At 36.7% G+C, this 19,795-nt stretch overlaps 1 protein-coding gene across 1 annotated transcript in view; it reads right to left on the bottom strand.

Annotated features, from left to right (window-relative positions):
- The window catches only part of LOC150104147 (protein Fe65 homolog), a 554,216-nt gene that overhangs the window by 260,006 nt on the left and 274,415 nt on the right, over nt 1-19,795 (bottom strand). Inside the window, exon 8 of the mRNA XM_090396406.1 lies at nt 12,003-12,133. Coding sequence (XP_090252532.1) covers nt 12,003-12,133 — 131 coding nt within the window. The remainder of the gene's footprint in view (nt 1-12,002; nt 12,134-19,795) is intronic.

Below are 19,795 nucleotides of genomic sequence, written 5' to 3'. Positions count from 1 at the left end.
TTGTTTAATTTGTTCATTAATGATATAGGAAAGGATCTGAGAGGAACAGTTCATTTGTTTGCGGATGATGCGAAGTTGGGTAGGGCAATAGTAAATGCAGATGATGTCAAAATTTTGCAGGATGATTTGGATAGATTGGAGGTCTGGGCTAAGGAGAATGGATGTCAATTTAATGTGGCAAAATGTAAGGTTATGCATTTTGGGGTGAAAAGTTCATTGGCGGCAGTTCACTGCATTGGTGGAACTGTGCCCCAGGAAATTGATGAGGCACGAGATTTAGGAGTGTTGGTGGATAAGGAATTGAAATTTAGGGGACACATTGCAAAAGTGGCCAAATCAGCTCATCAAATCACTTGGTTGCTGAAGAATACGTTGACAAGCAGAGACAAGCAGGTTATTGTTCCTCTGTATCGAGCCTTGATAAGACCCCATCTCGACTACTGTGCCCAGATTTGGTCACCTAGGTTTCTTCTTGATGGGGAGGAGGTGGAGAGGATCCAGAGGCGAGTGACCAAGATGATAGCAGGTCTGTGGAATGAACCTTATGAGAACAGGTTGAGGATTTGTGGGTTGCAAAAATTGGTTGAGAGGTGGAGGAGGGGAGATATGATTGAGAAATTCAAATTACTGAAGGGTTTCTATAAAATTAATTCAGAAGATATTTTTGAGAACAGGGCTGGTTGTGGGAGGACTAGGGGACATCCATGGAAACTGGGCAAAAGTGTGGTTAGTAAAGGTGTTAGAGCTGGGTTCTTTACTTTTAGAGTAGTGAATGAGTGGAATGCGCTCCCTGAGTCTGTGGTGGATGCTGTGACAGTGAATGAGTTTAAGGCGAGGTATGATAGATACTGTATGAATGTTGAATATGATTTGGGGCCTCCCTCAATGAGTCTAATGACTCCCTGGAGTTTCCCGTAATAATAGTAATATATAAAATTTGATTAAAAAATAGAAAAGAAATATCCCTAGCCTGGTACAAAATGGTACAAAATGTACTATAGGTTTACCAATAATGTCTTGTGGGTGGGAGCAACATAAGAAAAACATCCTGACGGCATGACAACATTTCTCAAAGAAAAGGTAGGCCTCTTGACATGTTTTTATCTCCAACTCGCACACAGAAAACCAATGTAGAATTCCTCCATTCCACAAACTATTCATAGCATGCCTCCTCTGAAATTTCACCAGAAGGACATCAGAAAAATCCTCAGCAGTCTTGATACCAATAAATATCCTGGCCTTGATGGTATTCCAGTTGTACTAAAAACTTGTGATCCAGAACTCACACCTGACCTGCAGCATCTCGTCAAGCTGTACTACTCATCTGGCATCTATCCCACCAGTCTGGAAGCAAGCTTTTCCATCCTATTTCCAAAAAGAGAAATAAAAGTCAGTAATCAAGCTATTGCCCTATTCCTCTGACCTTAAATACTCTCAAAAATAATGGAAAAGGTCATCAAAAGTCAAATGCCTCACTACTTGGAGATCCATGGGTTACTTAATGATCATCAGTATAGATTCTGCAACTCATTCCACAGCTGACTTCACCCACCTTTGCACGCAAGCCACAGAAAAGTTCAGAAAAACTAAAGTGGTCATCTTGATATTTCCATGGCATTTGATTGACTCTAGTATAATGGTATTCCTCCCTTTCTTTGCAAATGGATTCCAGCTTCCTCTCCAGCTGTTCATTGTAGGTTATGGTGGATGGTTTCCTTTCATCTGATTTCTCAATTAATGCTGGTATACCCCCGTGCTCAGAACTGTCACTTATGCTCTTCCTCCTATACATTAATGATCTTCTCTCCCTGATATCCAGTCCTATTTACAGCTTTGCTGATGAGTACCTTTTTTTTTCATTTGCAAAACCTTATAGTGCTCAGGTAATTCAGGCTTCAAGATCTTAATTAACCAATCTCCTAAACCAGTGATCTACTTTCTATTCTCAAGTGGGTTTGAGGATAACCTGGTGAATTTTAATGCCACGAAAATGAAATCCTGTCTCATTTGTAAAAAGATACAAGATCATTCTGCTCTCACCCTCACTTTTGACAATATTCCTCTTGCCAATCAGGATCAGTTTTCTTTCATTGGCTTAACTCTCACATCAAATCTACCCTGGCATGAACGCATCAAGTCCATAGCTTCTTCAGCCTCCAAAAACATGCCATTTTTTCCATTCCAAACAGTACTTCTCTCCTGCTCAAATCCTGACACTTTATAAAGCTCAAGACTGTCTGACCTTAGAACACTGTTCCTGTATTATGGGTAGTGCACCTAAACCTTCCCTTAGAATGCTTGATTGTATACAGAAATGAGAAATTCACTTAATTAATTACCTCTCCCGCCCTTATTTCCTCTCTCCAGGCACTTTTCCATAGATGTTCTATTGCTGCATTATGTTTCTTCTACAGATATTTTCATGAGCACTGCTCCCTTGAACTGATTGCTATACTTTCCTGTATATGAACACAAGCAACTGCCAGTCAATACCCACTTATAGTTCAACTCCAAACTTGTCATCTCAACCTTCATTTCCTATACCTCTGTTCTTTGGAAGTCTTCTACATACTGTCTTCCCTGATGAATACAACCTTCAGGTTTTCCAAAAACACATCAACAAATTCTTCTATTACATCTAACTACTATGCAAACATTGAATTGCCATGTCATGCATCTTGGGACCTCTTGTGTGTGGGGCTGATTATATATATATATATATATATATATATCCATCATCAAGTTCTTGATATGTACCCTTAATGGTCCAGGCTAATATGATAGCAATACATGAAGATTACATTATTATTAATCTCCATCAACAATTTTCTTCCAACTTAGTCTATTACTTGTCAGCACTCTAATACTGTTGTATCTAACTCTTCATTCTTCTAAGGCACTTTTGACAGAATCGATCCACCTGGATCTTGGCCTTCCTCTGGGTCTCTTTCATGTCATCCTAGAATCAAAATCTGTTTTCCTAACCTTTCTTCTTCCATTCTGTTTAAATGGCCATACTACCTTAGATAAGCTTTACTCACATTCTTGAATGTGAACAATCTCAAGTTCTTTTCTAATACATCATTTTTAACATAATTCTTCAATTGCTCTGTTCACTCCCCTAATTTTTCTCAGAACTCTCATATCTGTGGTCTCAAGTTTTTGATCAAGTGCTTTATTTCTAACCCGACTCCCAGACTGATAAAATAAAATTGGTTTGAACGCTGTCAACTGTCTCCTCCACCATACCAACTTTGCTTATTCTGTTGTCTAATTCTAAATTTAATTTGCCATCTTCACTAAAAATGTGACTAAATAGCTGAAATATATTTTACTTGTTCTATAGGTTCTACACTGAGAATGCATTTGAAGTTTTCTGTGTTCTAGATAATTTTCAGTCTTGGTCTTTTTATTGCTGATTTCATGCAAAGTTTGTTACAGCTGTTATGCAATTTAGTTAGAGAGTCCAAGTTTGATATCTCTGATTCTAATATCTGATTTAATGCCACTTTCTTCCATAATGCAATCTATAGACGAATAAGAGTAGAGATAAGTACTTCATTAAACAATAAATTACACGATAACCACAGTAGTTAACTTTAATGAAATGAAAGTACATTTAGTATGAAGGTACAGTAAGTTAATTACTATGGTCATCATATAATTTATTGTTCAGTCATGCCACAGGTACCTTTAAAGAATGTGCTTCATTTTGTAATTAAAATGAAAAGCCAAATGGCTAGTTTTCTGGCAACTTAATAGATATTAAAGGGATAAAAATCCTATGTTGTTATATAGCCAGTAAGTGAAACTCAAGATCGAGAACTACGATCTATGAGTTTCAATGCCGAAAAACTATCGGCGAAGGCAATTCGAAGCAAGGTGGAGCAAGCTCCCTCACTATTCTTGATATTCTCTCATAATATAAAACACAGCTCCTAGGAGATGTAATACTGTCATTACATTATGAGGAGAGGTCACTACCCAGACCGGTTTCAACCTTTTTTGTGGTCTCATCAGTGAGTAGGTAGAAGATAGAAGATATTAAAGCTTAGTGAAAAGAACTTACATACCTTCACTATACGAATGCCATAAAGGTGTGCTTATATTTTGTAATTAAAATGAAAAGCCAAATGGCTAGTTTTCTGGCAACTTAATAGATATTAAAGGGATAAAAATCCTACATAAAGGTGTGCTTATATTTTGTAATTAAAATGAAAAGCCAAATGGCTAGTTTTCTGGCAACTTAATAGATATTAAAGGGATAAAAATCCTATGTTGTTATATAGCCAGTAAGTAAAACTCAAGATCGAGAACTACAATCTATGAGTTTCAATGCCGAAAAACTATCGGCGAAGGCAATTCGAAGCAAAGGTGGAGCAAGCTCCCTCACTATTCTTGATATTCTCTCATAATGTAAAACACAGCTCCTAGGAGCTGTGATTAAATCTCATAATGTAAAACACAGCTCCTAGGAGCTGTGTTTTACATTATGAGATTAATACTAACAGTTCCATAGTGTGATAGAGGTCGAAAACTAAGACGAAAATTAATGAGTCATCTCCAAGAAAACGAACGGAACCAAACGGGTGGTAATCTAAACGATGTAGTCAACTATATTTTCTGGTTATTTACAGAAATATTGTTCTGTGTGAGCGTTTACCGATCGCTGGCGGATATATTAGTCAGAAAAAGACAGTTTGGGTTTACACTCACCACCATGGGAATAAAAACATTATGACCCAATGGGGAGAAATCAGCGGTGTACCAAACGGACAGAAAATCTATGGGAACAAATGTCAAATAGCTTTTCAGGTTATTACAGAAATTTCGTTCTTTCAAGCTTGTGTTTTTGTGTGTTCTGCTGTGGATAAAAATTCAACTATTTTGGAATATCTATTTGCATTAAGAAGAGTCATTCTGGAAAGACTGTAAGTAAATTTAAATTATTAGAATTTCTAGACTAATACAAAAAAGTTATTGTAAGCCTTTAAGTCTCGCTTATTTAAAATTTATTTTTTTAAATGCCATTTGGTTTTTCTCTTCACGGTAAACTAAAAAAATCACCAATACCCAAACATTTGTAAACAAGATAACGTAAATTCGAAAAAGAGGTTGTTATATGCCAATAATCTTTTAGTGATGTCACCTCCAACTGATAGTGATAACTTCAGAGCAAAAAAAAAGTGTATGTTTGAGGGACACCAGCATATAATTAAATTATTCAGAAAAGCCTAATCACTGCTGCCATCACAACTCAACTCTACGAATTCCCAACCTTTAACAGGAAAGAAATACCCCAAACTGTATTGGAAAATTAGTACACCCATCTATAGACAACCAAACACAAAACTTGTCGACAATGATGGATGTGTGTCACCCATAATACCATACGCAAACCATTTACTTATCTACAACTCATAACAACACACATACAGGACACTGACATCACTTTCCCTTTCACCCTACCCCTATTTGGTTCATAGTATCCCACCAATCACGACACGAATGCTTATCCACTAATATATCTCTTTTTTCCATTCAAAACAATAACGTTACTTATTTACAACTAACAATTATATCACTTATTTACAACTAACAAATGACGTCACTTATATTCATCTGATAACAACACATCCACGTCACAATTCCTTATCTTATCTTGATCTTGTCAGACGTTTCCCACCAATCATGACACGATCCATATCCACTAATATATCTCACTTTTCCATTCAAAACAATAACGTCACTTATTTATAACTAACAAATTATGTCACTTATTGACAACAGCAAATGATGTTACTTATCTACATCTAAAAACAACACACACCCATGACACGATTCCTTATCTTATCTTGATCTTGTTGAAAGTGTCCCACCAATCACGACACAAATATTATCGCTAATCATCATCCATATTTCCATATGCGAACAAAACAAACAACATGACGTCACATACACACACAGATGGTCCCCAGAAAAATTCCTAACATTCCAAACTCATGACGTCACACACACGGTGACATCATCATCTCAACAACCAATCACGTCACGATTCCTTATCTTATCTTCATCTTGTCAGAAGTTACTACCCTACTACTCCAGAAAGTAAGTTCTATTTTTAAATATTTTCACTGCAGCGATGCGATCTCAACGGTGCGCATGCGTGCTGAGTTTGTTGATTCGTTAGTAAGGCATTGGTGCCATTTTCAGACATTCTCACAGTGTGTACGCTTCTTGGTGTGTGTTTATAATGTCTAAGAAAATCGAATTGCCTGCCGCATGTAAAATCACATGCAACCCCTGAATCCAAACAACAGTCCATGGAGTGAAGGCACAGCTCATCACAGTCAAGATGAAATTGAAGACAATGGCTTCCACTTGGAAAATCATGTGCACTGTGTTTTGGGACAGACAAGGAATTTTGCTGGTAGACTTCTCGGGTCAAGGCTCCACAATCAATGCGAGTATATACTATCAAACCCTTAAGAAACTGTGTCATGCAATCCAGAATAAACAACATTGCATGCTTACCAGGGACATTGTTTTGATTCATGATAAGTGCGCCCACACACAGTCGTCATAACACAACAACTTCTCGCCACTTTCGGCTGGGAACAATTCCATCATCCCCCCATATAGTCCTGACCTGGCGCCAAGTGACTTTCACCTGTTCAAACATCTGAAATCTCTCCTTGGTGGCTGGTGGTTTCAAGATGATGACAAGGTCAAAGAAGCAGTCAATATGTGGTTTGCATCACAGGTGGCAACCTTCTATGGTGAAGATATACAACTCTGGGTACCCCATTATGATAAGTGCCTGAACAATGGTGGAAATTATGTAGAAAAATAGTGAAAGATGTCTACTTTAATTTGCAATAAAGTTTTTTTTGTAAGTATATTTTTGTTTCTCTAGCAGGTCATCAGAACTTACTTTCTGGATGTCCCTTGTATATCAAAAATACATAAAACATGTGGGTTAGAACACTGGATAATAGAGGTTTCATTATCAAACAAGTGAGATTCCAATCTTTCAAGATTTATTTAATCAAAAATGCATTCAGTTTTCATACATATTAAGGCATCAGTAAACAGTACATGGGATGAATATATTGTAACCATATCTTAATAATGTCTTCAGCTGGCTTGCTGAAGTTAAAGGCTCTCTCTCCCCCCCACCTTCAAGACTTGCACTTTTCAATTTTGATTGTTGATATCTTTGTAGCATTTAAGGTATTTTCAATCTTCCATTCACTTCAGAGCTCCTCACATGGTCCAAGTCATGGCACTATCAACTTAAAAGCCTGAGACATAGGCTTTTAAATTGATTTAAGATTTGTTGTGAGAGGTTTCTCAGGCTCAAAACCCCACAGGACTTCACTCAGATTCCTTACTGATATGCTTTTTCAAAGACAGAAGATATTCATTTCTCAGAGTGCGGAAGTTATTTACATATAAAGAGAATACTATATAGACCAACATGGCAGGAGGGATACAAAATGGACACTAAGCACAGAAGATATAGGAAACAAGGCACATGCACAGAAGCTTTCATGACCTTGGATAAGTAACAGCAATATTCCTTAATGTACCGAAATGAAACCGCATATATGCAAAAACTTGGATAACAAAAATGCATATAACAAGAGTTACCTGTAATTCTTGTAAAATAATTCTATAGTATAATAGTTTCAAATGCCGAATTATGTTATGGTGAACACTCATTATAGAAAATTTCTATGACCCCATAGAAACTGTGTCATAGTAGATTGTTGGCTATAATACATTTTCTTTACTACAGGAAAAGGGCTTTCCAGCAGTTTATTTCCATTAGTTTTATAATTTTTTTCAGCAGTTTGTTACCGTGAGTGCTGACTGTACTAACAAGCAACTGATCAATTAAAACTCCACTATTGGCTATACCTATACCTTACTGTAAGTTTTCTTGCCAGAAGAAAACATAGATTATTTCCCCCCATACTTTCACAGTTCTATATAAAAATATTCCAAGAAAAAATTTCATAAAATTTATTTTACAATGTATATATATCAAAGATCCAACTGATTCCTTTTACCAAACAGAAATTTAGAATTGTTACTTTATGGATAAAGAATTGATTTAACTTTTAAGCATAAAAATAACTGTTTTCTACTAATTACATGGTCTTAAGCATATTTATGGATAAAGAATTGATTTAACTTTTAAGCATAAAAATAACTGTTTTCTACTAATTACATGGTCATCACACATACTTTTTTTGTGTGTGTCTCTCATCCATGAAAGGTTTCAAACCTATAGCACATCAGTACCTTGAGCAAGCTAAGGTGGTGTTATTAATTATTGTTTTTTATTATGTTATTTATTTCTTTATTTTGCATAGTCCCCTGCTTTGAACCTGTGGCTCAAGGTTTTCTTGCCTCATTCAGTGACATTCATCTGCTGTATTTACTCTCAAAATTCCAAAAACCACCTTCAACCTTTAGCAATGCAGCTATTCAAATAATGAAGTCATCTTCCTAGGTAACCTTGATATCTACAATTCCTATTGGTTCCCCTTTTCCAACACCGATGACCAAGATGGACTTGTGCAAACTGTGCATCAACCTGATAGAATCCCACTTCACTCTTAAAGCCCCTCTCACCTCTTCATGAAGCATGACCATCTGCAATCCAGCTATAAAAATAGTCAGGTCATCTTCCTAAGTGACCTTAACATCCACAATTCCAGATGACTCCCTTTTTTTCAAAACCACTGACCAAGCTTGACGAGATGCAAAAACTTTGCTGTAACAATGACCTAATGGAAATCATACATCTACTTACCCAAATTCTTTATAACACCCTTCCAATACTCTCGATTTATTTTTTATCCAGTTTTCCTTAGATATTAAATGATATAGATGTCACTGCTTCTCTTTGTAACTTGAATCTCAATAGTGTGAATCAAATACTTCTCTCACAGAATACCTGTCCTCCTACCACTCCAAACATTATGTTCTTTGGTACTATACAGGTGCAAAATGGGATGATCTCCAGAATTTCTACTCTTCAATGATATGACTATTGCTTCAGACCCAAAAACTGCCCTAAACAAGCCACAGAAATTATCCTCACTGGTATGAAGGCCATCCTTTTCCATTCTACCCAAAATTCTCTTCCACCATGCCAGTAACTGAGCACTGTGTACTTTATGATTTTTCAGCAAAAAGCCATAACAATACTAAATAACTTGGACATTAAAATATCTTCTGGTCCTGATTGCATCTCTCCAAATATACTCAAACATTGTGCTCCAAAGCTAAAACTTATCTTCTATTATCTATTCAATTTCTTATACTCAGCTAACATTTATCCCAACGCATATTGCAACCTATTCCAAAAAGGAGACAAACATCTGCCACCCAACTAGTGATCAATAGCCATCACTTCAATCCACTTCAAAATAATGGAGAAAGTTATCAACAACTGACTTCTCCACTACTTAGTCTCACCAGTTAATTAGTAACCACCAGTATGAATTCCACCAATCTAGATCCACTGTTGATCACTAGCCTACATCTTCCACCACTGAACATGTGCCATGGTAAGGTTCAGCAAAACATGAGCTGTTACCATAGAAATCCAAAGAGCTTTTGATAGTGTTTGGCATTGTGGCCTACTTAGCAAACTGCCTTCCTTTTTTGATCAACCTGCCATCCTCCGTAACTGAATAGTCAATTTTCTCTCTAGTCATTCGCTGCATGTCATAGAAGACAACACCTTCTCTTCAAATTTTCTCACCAATGTAGGAGTCTCTCTGGACTCTATTCTATCATCTACCCTCTTTCTCTTATACATAAATGACCTACTCTCAATCATCACATATACTACTCACAGCTTTTCCAACTATAACCCACTTTATTCATCCTACTCTTTCAACAAATCATGTAGCTCTCAGACATCTCTAGTGTTAACATTATCTGCAACCAGTGCCTTCAAACAATGATCTTCATACTATCCTTCAGTAGGACAAAGAAAATCTGATCAACCTCAATGCCATCAAAACTGGGTGGCATTACCTTTTCTCTTGCAAAAGGAATTTGAGTTATCTGCCCTCAGTATTACACAAATCACAGACAGGATTATGTCTCTCTCTCTCCTTGGACCGACATTTATCTCCAGTCTCTCCTGGCATAAATTCATCATATCAATAGCTTCTTTGGCCTCTAAAAACCATGCATTCTTTTTCATTCAAGATGCTATGTCTCATCTACCCAGCCACTGACTAAATTCCAGCATTTCAAAAAAATGTCAACAGATTTCATACAGCACTGAGGTGCTATAGGTTCTTGTTGCATGGGTTAAATATGGAGGGAAAAATAAAAAAAAAAAAAAATCCCCCCAATAACCTCGATTGATTTTTATTTAAGGAAGATGAGATGAGATTAGTACTCTTTCCAGATACACAGCAGAGGTCACCTCTCTTCTTAGTAAGTCAGATCACAATGTCGTGCAAGTTTCTTTCAACCATTCTCCACCTCCTGTTTATCAACACTAAAAATGTACCATGGGATGATCTTTGGAACTTCTATTCTTCTTTTCCATGGTCTGACTACTGCTTCCACCGTTCTGATCTGGGCATCTGCTTTGAACAATATTATTATAATTTTGCTAGTTTAAGAGTAACTATCACGTAGTCATCATCATCTTTTCAGGTATTTAAGCTCAGTGGTCTGTTCTGATCTCATTCTATCTTCTCCTTGGAATGAGACTTCTATATTCCAATTAGATGGTATTGGAGTTTGGGGGGAGGGGGGTCTTGAACTGTCCACTCTTTTGATATGTTCAATCAACTTCTTTCAGTATTCATATACTTTGTCCAATAATATACTATAATGTAGTATATTTCTGATTTTTGATCTCCAACTACCCAGGAAAATTTATAGACGTTTTTATGTGTAAAAAAAGCTATTAATTATTTTTAAGTGTTGTAAAATGCAAAGCCAATTAATCCTTTTCCATTTTCATTATGAAGATTTCCCCACAATTTTCATTCACAAATTGATCCATTTGCTATTCTTGCATTTTAGTCAGCTGCAATTAAAAAAAAATCCAAATGATTTTATATTTAAAATCATCTGGATTTTTTCTAATATAGCTTGTTACAACATATAAAATCCTTCACTTTCTTCATTTTCTATCAGGCATATAGTCCTCTAATTGCTAAATGGTGGTTTTTCCTTCTTTTTTTTTTTAATAACTTTTATTCTAACAATTGCAACTTTCTATATTTTCTTTTCAATCTTTCTTTATCCATATCATTAATCCTACTCCTCTCTTCTAACCCTGTAACCTATCTATATACAATGCTTCAAATATTTTTTCCCTCTCTTATTGCTAACAAAAATGTACCTAGCAAAAATTTTTTATAATTTCTTTCATGCCTTAAAGATGATTTACAATATGAAATAGATTTACACTTCAATCAATACAAAAGTCCAAAATGGCAATCAGTAATGTCACAAGTCAAGTTAATATCTCCCCCAAAGACACACTGAAATACTAAATATGAAATTATCTAGTGATGAACATATGGTTAAAATTAAAATCTGGTTAAATGGTTTAATTCTTATCTATTCAGAGTGCCTAAAATTCACTTAAGTGGCAACTATCATTATAGGCAATTAAAGTGCTCAGGAGGAGGAAATAATCCCAAGAGTTCCACAAATGCTTGGGGTAAGATAAAGGCATGAAGTTGTAATTACTCCCTACTGAATGACAATACACTCTTGAGTCTTTATTATCAAGAAATAAAGAGATGGATTCCTTTTTTTACCTGCATTCACTATAGTAAATATTGCATTGATCTCTATAGATTTGTTATAACAATAAGGCTGCAGTACACAGACAGTAAAAATTAAATAAAAAAAAAGTAGGGTTATATATACAACCTCTGCATTTCATGAATCATCATTTAATTAAATTTTTAAATGCAAGTTGTAGCATTATGACTCATACTTACTTTAATTGTGCTTCAATGGTATAAGTACTACTTTGAAAATTTGGTTCTGAAGAAGCTGATGCAGAGGATATAGAAGAACTTGTGGAGGATGATTTAGAGGAGGCCAATGAGAGGTCACCAACACTTGATATCTACAAAAATTAAAATTAACAGGTAACCAAAAGGGTTTGTATGGTTTTTCATAATAAAAATTAAACGACTGCAGAAATTTTCATGCAATGTTTTATTCATTAAAATAAGCACCTTCACAATTTACAACTCTTTCCCAATGAGATAAGTTTTTCCACTTGGTTATACTATAAATTAAAGATGCCAAGAAATTATATTCTTGGTTTAATCCTTTATCCAAGTGTAAGCAAACAAAGTTTGCTCCTGAAGTTACTTCAGGGCTGGGCAACTTCTATATAGCAGCTAATGATTTCACATCACTTGCCTTAGCATCCCATAATGAAAAGCACATATCCTTACAGACATGCATAATGCTATGCATTATGGGAAGGGTTACTACCCAGACCGGTTTCGACCTTGATTGAGGTCTCATGTGCTTTGCATGATGGGATACTAAGGCAAGTGATGTGAAGTCATCACTTGACCTTAGTATCCCATAGATACTAAGAGAGAGAGAGAGAATTAGTAAAGGAATGCATTTCCTTTACTAACTGTTTTTGGAATTTTTTTCACTTCCTGAATTTAAATTTCAAGTAGATGAGTGTGAGAGATCATATGTAATCGCTTACAATTTTCTTAATGTAAACGTTTGTATTGTAATTTCTATGTTTTGTATTACAGTTTCTCTCTTCTTATTTTAGAGATAAAGATATGTGAATGTAACATATGAGTTTCAATAGTTGGACTATAGTCTTTCATCTATGTGTTTTAGTTAAAACACATAGACAAAAGACTATAGGCCATTTTGTACTCCCTGATGATGTCTCTGTAAGTGAGATGAAGGACTGGAAGCATTAAATACTATTTTTGATTGTTTCCTAGTGCTGTTTCATTCCATTAAACTTCTATCCTGAGGTTTTTCTCAGTACTTAAGCCTTAACACATGGAAATCATTATCTATTGCCCACAATGCCAATTTATTTAAATCATCCTGCAAGATCTCAAGATCACCTTTATCAACTATTGCTCTTCCCATTACATCATCTGCACACAATTGAATATCCCCTCCTTTAAAATTTTCCCTATATCATGATATACAAATTAAAGAGTAGTGGCCCTAGTAAAGAACCTTGAGATACTCCAAGTCACCCTTATTCTCCTAGATTCCACACCACCACATACTACTCTCTGGTGTGTCTGTCTGTCTGTGAGCCATCCCAATCCATGCTACTAGCTTCATATCCATTCCCATTTACTCCAACTTTTCTAATAGTTTTCTATGTCGTATTCTGTCAAATGCCTTTGCAAAGTCCAGCATGTCATGCAGCAGCCATTTCCTTTATCCAGTTCTGTTGTCATGTTATTATAAAATGTAAACAAATTACTAAGACAGGACTTACCCTTTACAAAGCAGTGCTGCCCACTATAAAGTATCACATCCCTATTTACTCACTGTTGCATTTTACCTTTAACCAAGTTTTCCAATACTTTAACAACCACTCCTGATATTAATTGGTCTGTAGTTTGCTACCTCTGTCTTGATGACACCTTTATACAATGGAACCTCTTCTTATCCTCTTCCCACTTCCCTGGAACCCTGCCAGAGCGCAGACTAAGACAGAACAACTTCATCAGAGGCAATGCCAATTCTCTTGCACATTCATGCAATACAAGGGTGGTCTAATTTATAATTTATAATTTCAAGGAGAAGAGTGCACATAAACTTTATGAACTTCGAATGAATTTCTTTTGCTGTTAAACCTTCTTTTACAAAGAAATTTATAACTGCACGATACTCAATTTTATCCATTTCAAGAGATACAGACAACGTTTGCTTCAGACAGCTGTATAAAACAAACTATTTGATAGAATGACTTGCAATTTCACATGGATGCTTATGACAGATGTACCAACAATAAAAAAAAATCTTGCCGACAGTGTTGCCTTCTATGGTCGAGGCCGAGAACTATTAAGACCACCCTCGTACATCGGCTGACATGCTATCCAGTCCCACTGCTCTGTTCACACTGATATTTTTCAATATGCTGAACATCTCCTGTCCACCTACTCAATTTTGATATGCGTCTCTGTCACATATCCCATAGGATGCTGTTATAGGTCAGGAAACATAGAGAATGCTGATTGTAAAAGGTTTAAAAAAATTAGTTAGACATGTAAAAAAAGAAGGTGATCTTGATGGGAGACTTTAATTAGAGGAATAAAGAATGGAAGTACGAGAACAAGGAGAGTGAGTTTGTTGAACTTCTGAAGGATAAATATGAGCAGCATACAAAGATCAAAGCAACTAGAGATTTAGTGTTTTGGGGATTTGCTGATAACTTTGCAAGATGTAGTTGTTAATGAGGTATTAACACTGCTGCTGCTTGGTGAGAATGATCATAAGATACTTGTTTGGGAAGTGGTGAAACAAGATATAGCTGTCCTGGTGGTTAGCGTAACTGTTCTCCAGCTAAAAGGCTGCAGGTTCAAATCCCGCTGTGGGCATGGATGTTTGTGATTGTCTGTGAAAATACTAGTGGTGGTGGTGGTGGGTGGTAGATGCACTGGTGTAGATGATGATGGTAGTTGAAGTTTGTTGTAATTAGTGAATTAAATGGTGGAGACAGAGTTGTAGAGTAGGTGCCTGCCCTCGATGAATTTTTGGACTTCCTGGAGATGTTACGTAATAATAATAATAATAAGGTGGGTGATTATGGGAAGTTCTGTAGTCAGTCAGCATTTAATATGTTGGATAGATTAACTGTGTATAGAAACATGTTGACAATGCATGGGAATTCATACCTGAAACAAGCAATGTACAACTATATACCAACAGTTAAGCAAAGTAAATAGAGTAGGAGTGAAATCAACCAAGCTATGTTGGAAAAGAAAATGTTATGGTGGAGTACGACATAAGGAGAATGAAGTGCAGTTTAGCAAAGTAAAGAAAGAAAAGTGCAGTATGAGAGGAGATCGGCTGGTCAGGTCAAGGTTAATTCATGGGAATTCTTCTGCTATATGGAAGCAAGAGGAAGAATAATTATGGCAGGTTGACACTGTGGATAGTCATGAAAGCAGAGTGACCATTGCAAAGGATAGCATTTTATAAGTGCATATCATACTTGTGTAAATGATGCTGTGCAATATGTAGAACGGGAGGCAAGTATCAAGAGAACTGGAAGTGAAAGAATTAGAGGTATATTCAGGTGATGATTGGGTTAGAAGTTAATAAGACTGTAGGAATGGATGACATATCACCATGTATTTTTTAAGGAATGTACATGACGGTTACCTATGCGTTAATCTTGCGCTAGTCTTGCGGTAGTTAATACTTTCGTATTAACTACCGCAAGACTTTTATTTAATGAAAGTCTTGCAGTGGTTAACGTTCCTAATGAGCAGAAAGATGGTCAAGTATACCACTCCATAAGCATAGTTCTAGGATAGAAATTTCCAATTACAGACCAGTCTGTATAACTGCAATCATAGTCAAGGTGTTGGAGAGATTGGTTAGGAATAGAATACAAGATTGGGTTCATGGACACAGTATTCTTTATGATGGTTAACATGGATTTGTGATGGGTAAGTCTTGTTGTAGCAATTCACTTGCATTTTTATGATAAGGTAACAAACAGTGATTCTGCAGAAGTGTTTTTCTAAATTACCATATGATAAGTTGGTGTAGAAGCTGCAGAAGATGGGAATGAATAGTATACTGGTTAGATGGATTGGCTCTCAGAACAATACCAATAAGTGTGTATGATGGAGCAGTATCTCAAAAAAGGGTAACCAGTGGTTACCCTTTTTTGAGATACCATCATGTCCCAGGGTTCTTTGGCCCTTGCTGTTTAACCTTAAACAGCTGTTTGCAGATAATGCAAATTTGGGAAGTAGTACTGGTGATGCTTATTCCCTTCAGGAAGATCTGAATAGACTTTTCACTTGGACAAAGGAGTGGGATTGTAGTTTTAATATTGATAAGTGCAAGGTGTTGCAGTTTGCAGCTGTGTACTATATTGATGGTGCAATACTTCAGGAAGTGGATGAGATTCAAGATCTGAGAGTGATGGCTGACAGTAGACTGAAGTTCAGAGAGCCTTCTGCAAGTGTTTCAAAGACTGCACATCATAGTGCTGCTATGATAAGAAGTACACTAACATGTAGGGATAAAGAGGTGGTTGTGCCACTGTATAAAGCATTGATTAGATCACACTTGGACTGTTGAAAATTTATTTATCACTAGGTTAGACTATAATAGATTTAGTTTAATCCTTTATCCCAGTGAGAGCAAACAAAGTTTGCGCCTGAAAATATCTTCAGGACTAAATATAGTGTTGTACTATCTTATCCAGTAAGTAGTGCAACACCAAGGCAACTCGTGGCAAAGGTGGAGCAAGCTACCAGGCACTTCTAACCCAGTATCTCCCATAATGCAAAACACATTTCCTATGTGGATATGTATACTGTTATGCATTAAAGGGATTGGCCATCTACCCAGACTAGTTTCGACCTTTATTGAGGTCTCTTCAGTGGGAGCCAGGCCCAGAGCTGGAGATACCACTTGAACTTGAACTTGAACTTAATTGGTTGATGGACTGAGTCCTTGACTCTTTATCCCTTCATCTGGATTTTAGATTGTGGGTGATGAGATTATTGTGGGTAATTTACCCGCTCATTGTGAGCATTGAGGCTGTATCAGCTTTCTCTTGCGATGGAGGATTTCGGTTTTTTATGTTTGAAACGATCTGAGGGCTTGTAGTCCGCTGCCTGTCGAACTAACTGATTTAGGTGATTATCCGTGATTGTGAAGAATTTCTCTGCAATGCTTGTCATGTAGGTCTTAATATCTGGAAGATTGGCTTCTTGATGTAATTGGATGTTTCTGATGAACCATGGGGCATTAAATGCCATTCTTAGGCATTTATTCTGTATTATCTGAAGTCTGTTGATGTTGCTTTTAGTCGTGTGACCCCAGGTTGGAGAGGCATAAGTTAGTTGCGGTCTGATTACCGATTTGAAAAGTAAGATTTTGTTGCTTATGCTTAGGAAGCTGTTCCTGTTCAAAAGTGGATATAGCTGTGCTATAGTCTGACTTGCCTTAGTGGTAACACTATCCATATGTGACTTGAAGTTTAGACGTCTATCAAGATGAATTCCCAGATATTTGGTAGAATTGCGCCAAGGGATGATTTTACCAAACATTTGTATGCTTGTATTCGGTTCTGCCTTACGTCTGGTGAAAAGTACTGCAGAGCTTTTGTTTGGATTAATTGCGATACGCCACTTGGTGTACCAATCCTCCAATTCATTGACTGCTCTCTGCAGCTTGATTGTGGCCAGGTGTGGACGGAGGGATCTGGCTATAATGATTGTATCGTCGGCATACAGAGCGGTGATAGCTGGAGACAGTTTGGGGAGATCTGCCATGTATATGGAGAAGAGCAGGGGAGATAGTAGAGAGCCTTGAGGTACTCCGGCCGTGATTCTCCTCTCCGTGGATCTGATACCGTTGAGTTTTATTTTAAATTTTCTGTTGTGTAGATATGATTTGATAAGTAGCACTAGTGGCAATGGAATACCAACTTCGTGTAGTTTAAAAATTAGTCCATGATGCCATACTCTATCAAATGCCTGGGTGATGTCTAGAAAAACTGCGCCAGTGTGTTGGTGCCATTCATACCCTTGGGTTATATGTTCGATAACTCTGTAAATTTGTAGCGTTGTGGAGTGATATTTCCTAAAGCCGAATTGTTCATCTTGAATTATATGGTTCATATCTGTTGCCTCTTGAAGCCGTGTGAGAATAGCACGTTCGGCTATCTTACCTATGCATGAAAGAAGGCTGATTGGTCTGTAATTTACAGGAAACTGTGTATTTTTCCCAGGTTTGGGAATTAGGAAAACGTCGGCAATTTTCCATCGTTGTGGGAAATAATTTAGCCGGAAGATGGCATTAATGATGGCTACTAGATGCATAACCCCTTTGCGAGGAAGTAACTTGAGTACCTTATTTGTTATTCCATCTGGACCTGAAGCCTTTTTGTTATTTAGTTTTCTTAAAATCTCATATACTTCTGTTGGTGATACGGATTTGTTATTGGATTGGAATGAGGCATTTTGAGTTATTTTACGCACTTGGGTGTGAATTTTACTTATGAAATTTATATCTGTATTGATATAATTGGGGCTGCATTGTTTTTCTAAACTGTCAGCAAATGCTTCAGCTTTTTCCTCGTCGTTGTAGACAACATTAGATGCTGGAGATACCAGGCAGAAGCAGTAGCAAGTCATCTGTGCCTATGGGAGTTGCCAAAAGGTTTATCACCTTTTTTAAAAATTACTCTGGATTTAGAGAAAGATGTTGAAAATTTATTTATCACTAGGTTAGACTATAATAGATTTAGTTTAATCCTTTATCCCAGTGAGAGCAAACAAAGTTTGCGCCTGAAAATATCTTCAGGACTAAATATAGTGTTGTACTATCTAGATGGCCAATCCCTTTAATGCATAACAGTATACATATCCACATAGGAAATGTGTTTTGCATTATGGGAGATACTGGGTTAGAAGTGCCTGGTAGCTTGCTCCACCTTTGCCACGAGTTGCCTTGGTGTTGCACTACTTACTGGATAAGATAGTACAACACTATATTTAGTCCTGAAGATATTTTCAGGCACAAACTTTGTTTGCTCTCACTGGGATAAAGGATTAAACTAAATCTATTATAGTCTAACCTAGTGATAAATAAATTTTCAACATCTTTCTCTAAATCCAGAGTAATTTTTAAAAAAGGTGATAAACCTTTTGGCAACTCCCATAGGCACAGATGACTTGCTACTGCTTCTGCCTGGTATCTCCAGCTCTGGGCCTGGCTCCCACTGAAGAGACCTCAATAAAGGTCGAAACTAGTCTGGGTAGATGGCCAATCCCTTTAATGCATAACAGTATACATATCCACATAGGAAATGTGTTTTGCATTATGGGAGATACTGGGTTAGAAGTGCCTGGTAGCTTGCTCCACCTTTGCCACGAGTTGCCTTGGTGTTGCACTACTTACTGGATAAGATAGTACAACACTATATTTAGTCCTGAAGATATTTTCAGGCGCAAACTTTGTTTGCTCTCACTGGGATAAAGGATTAAACTAAATCTATTATACACACTTGGACTACTGCGCTCAGATTTGGTCACATGGTTTTCACTGTGAAGAACATTGGAGTGCGTCCAGAGATGAGTAGGTAAGGCAATATCAGGACGCTGGAATATTGATTATGGAGAGGTTGAAAGAATGTGAATTGCAGAGTTTGATGGATAGGAGGAAATGAGGTTATATTATAGAGATGTTTAAGTTAGAGAGAGGATTTTATCAGATTAATTCAGAGGGGATTATAAAAAGAGTAGAAGGTGTATTTCTTCCCCCAGAAGTCATCCCTGGGGGTTATGTAAGTGTGGTGAAGATTGGTGTGAGGAGTAGAATTTTTACATGGGGAATTGAACAGAATGGAACACATTACTGGAATATGTCATTAATGCAGGAATTGCAAAGGATTTTAAAATTCAATATATTAAATATGTTATCAGTTGAACAAACCGCCCATGATGAGTCTACTGACTCCATGGAGGGTGTAATAATATGTCAGATAATGTATGTTCAGTTAATTTTCTTTTTCCCTTCAACTGCTAAG

The sequence above is a fragment of the Typopeltis vanoorti genome, chromosome 8, assembly GCF_054136105.1.
Source record: "Typopeltis vanoorti isolate ZY-2024b chromosome 8, IOZ_Tvanoo_1.0, whole genome shotgun sequence".
Taxonomy (NCBI): Eukaryota; Metazoa; Arthropoda; class Arachnida; order Uropygi; family Thelyphonidae; genus Typopeltis; species Typopeltis vanoorti.
This window is presented reverse-complemented; position numbering and strand designations above follow the sequence as displayed.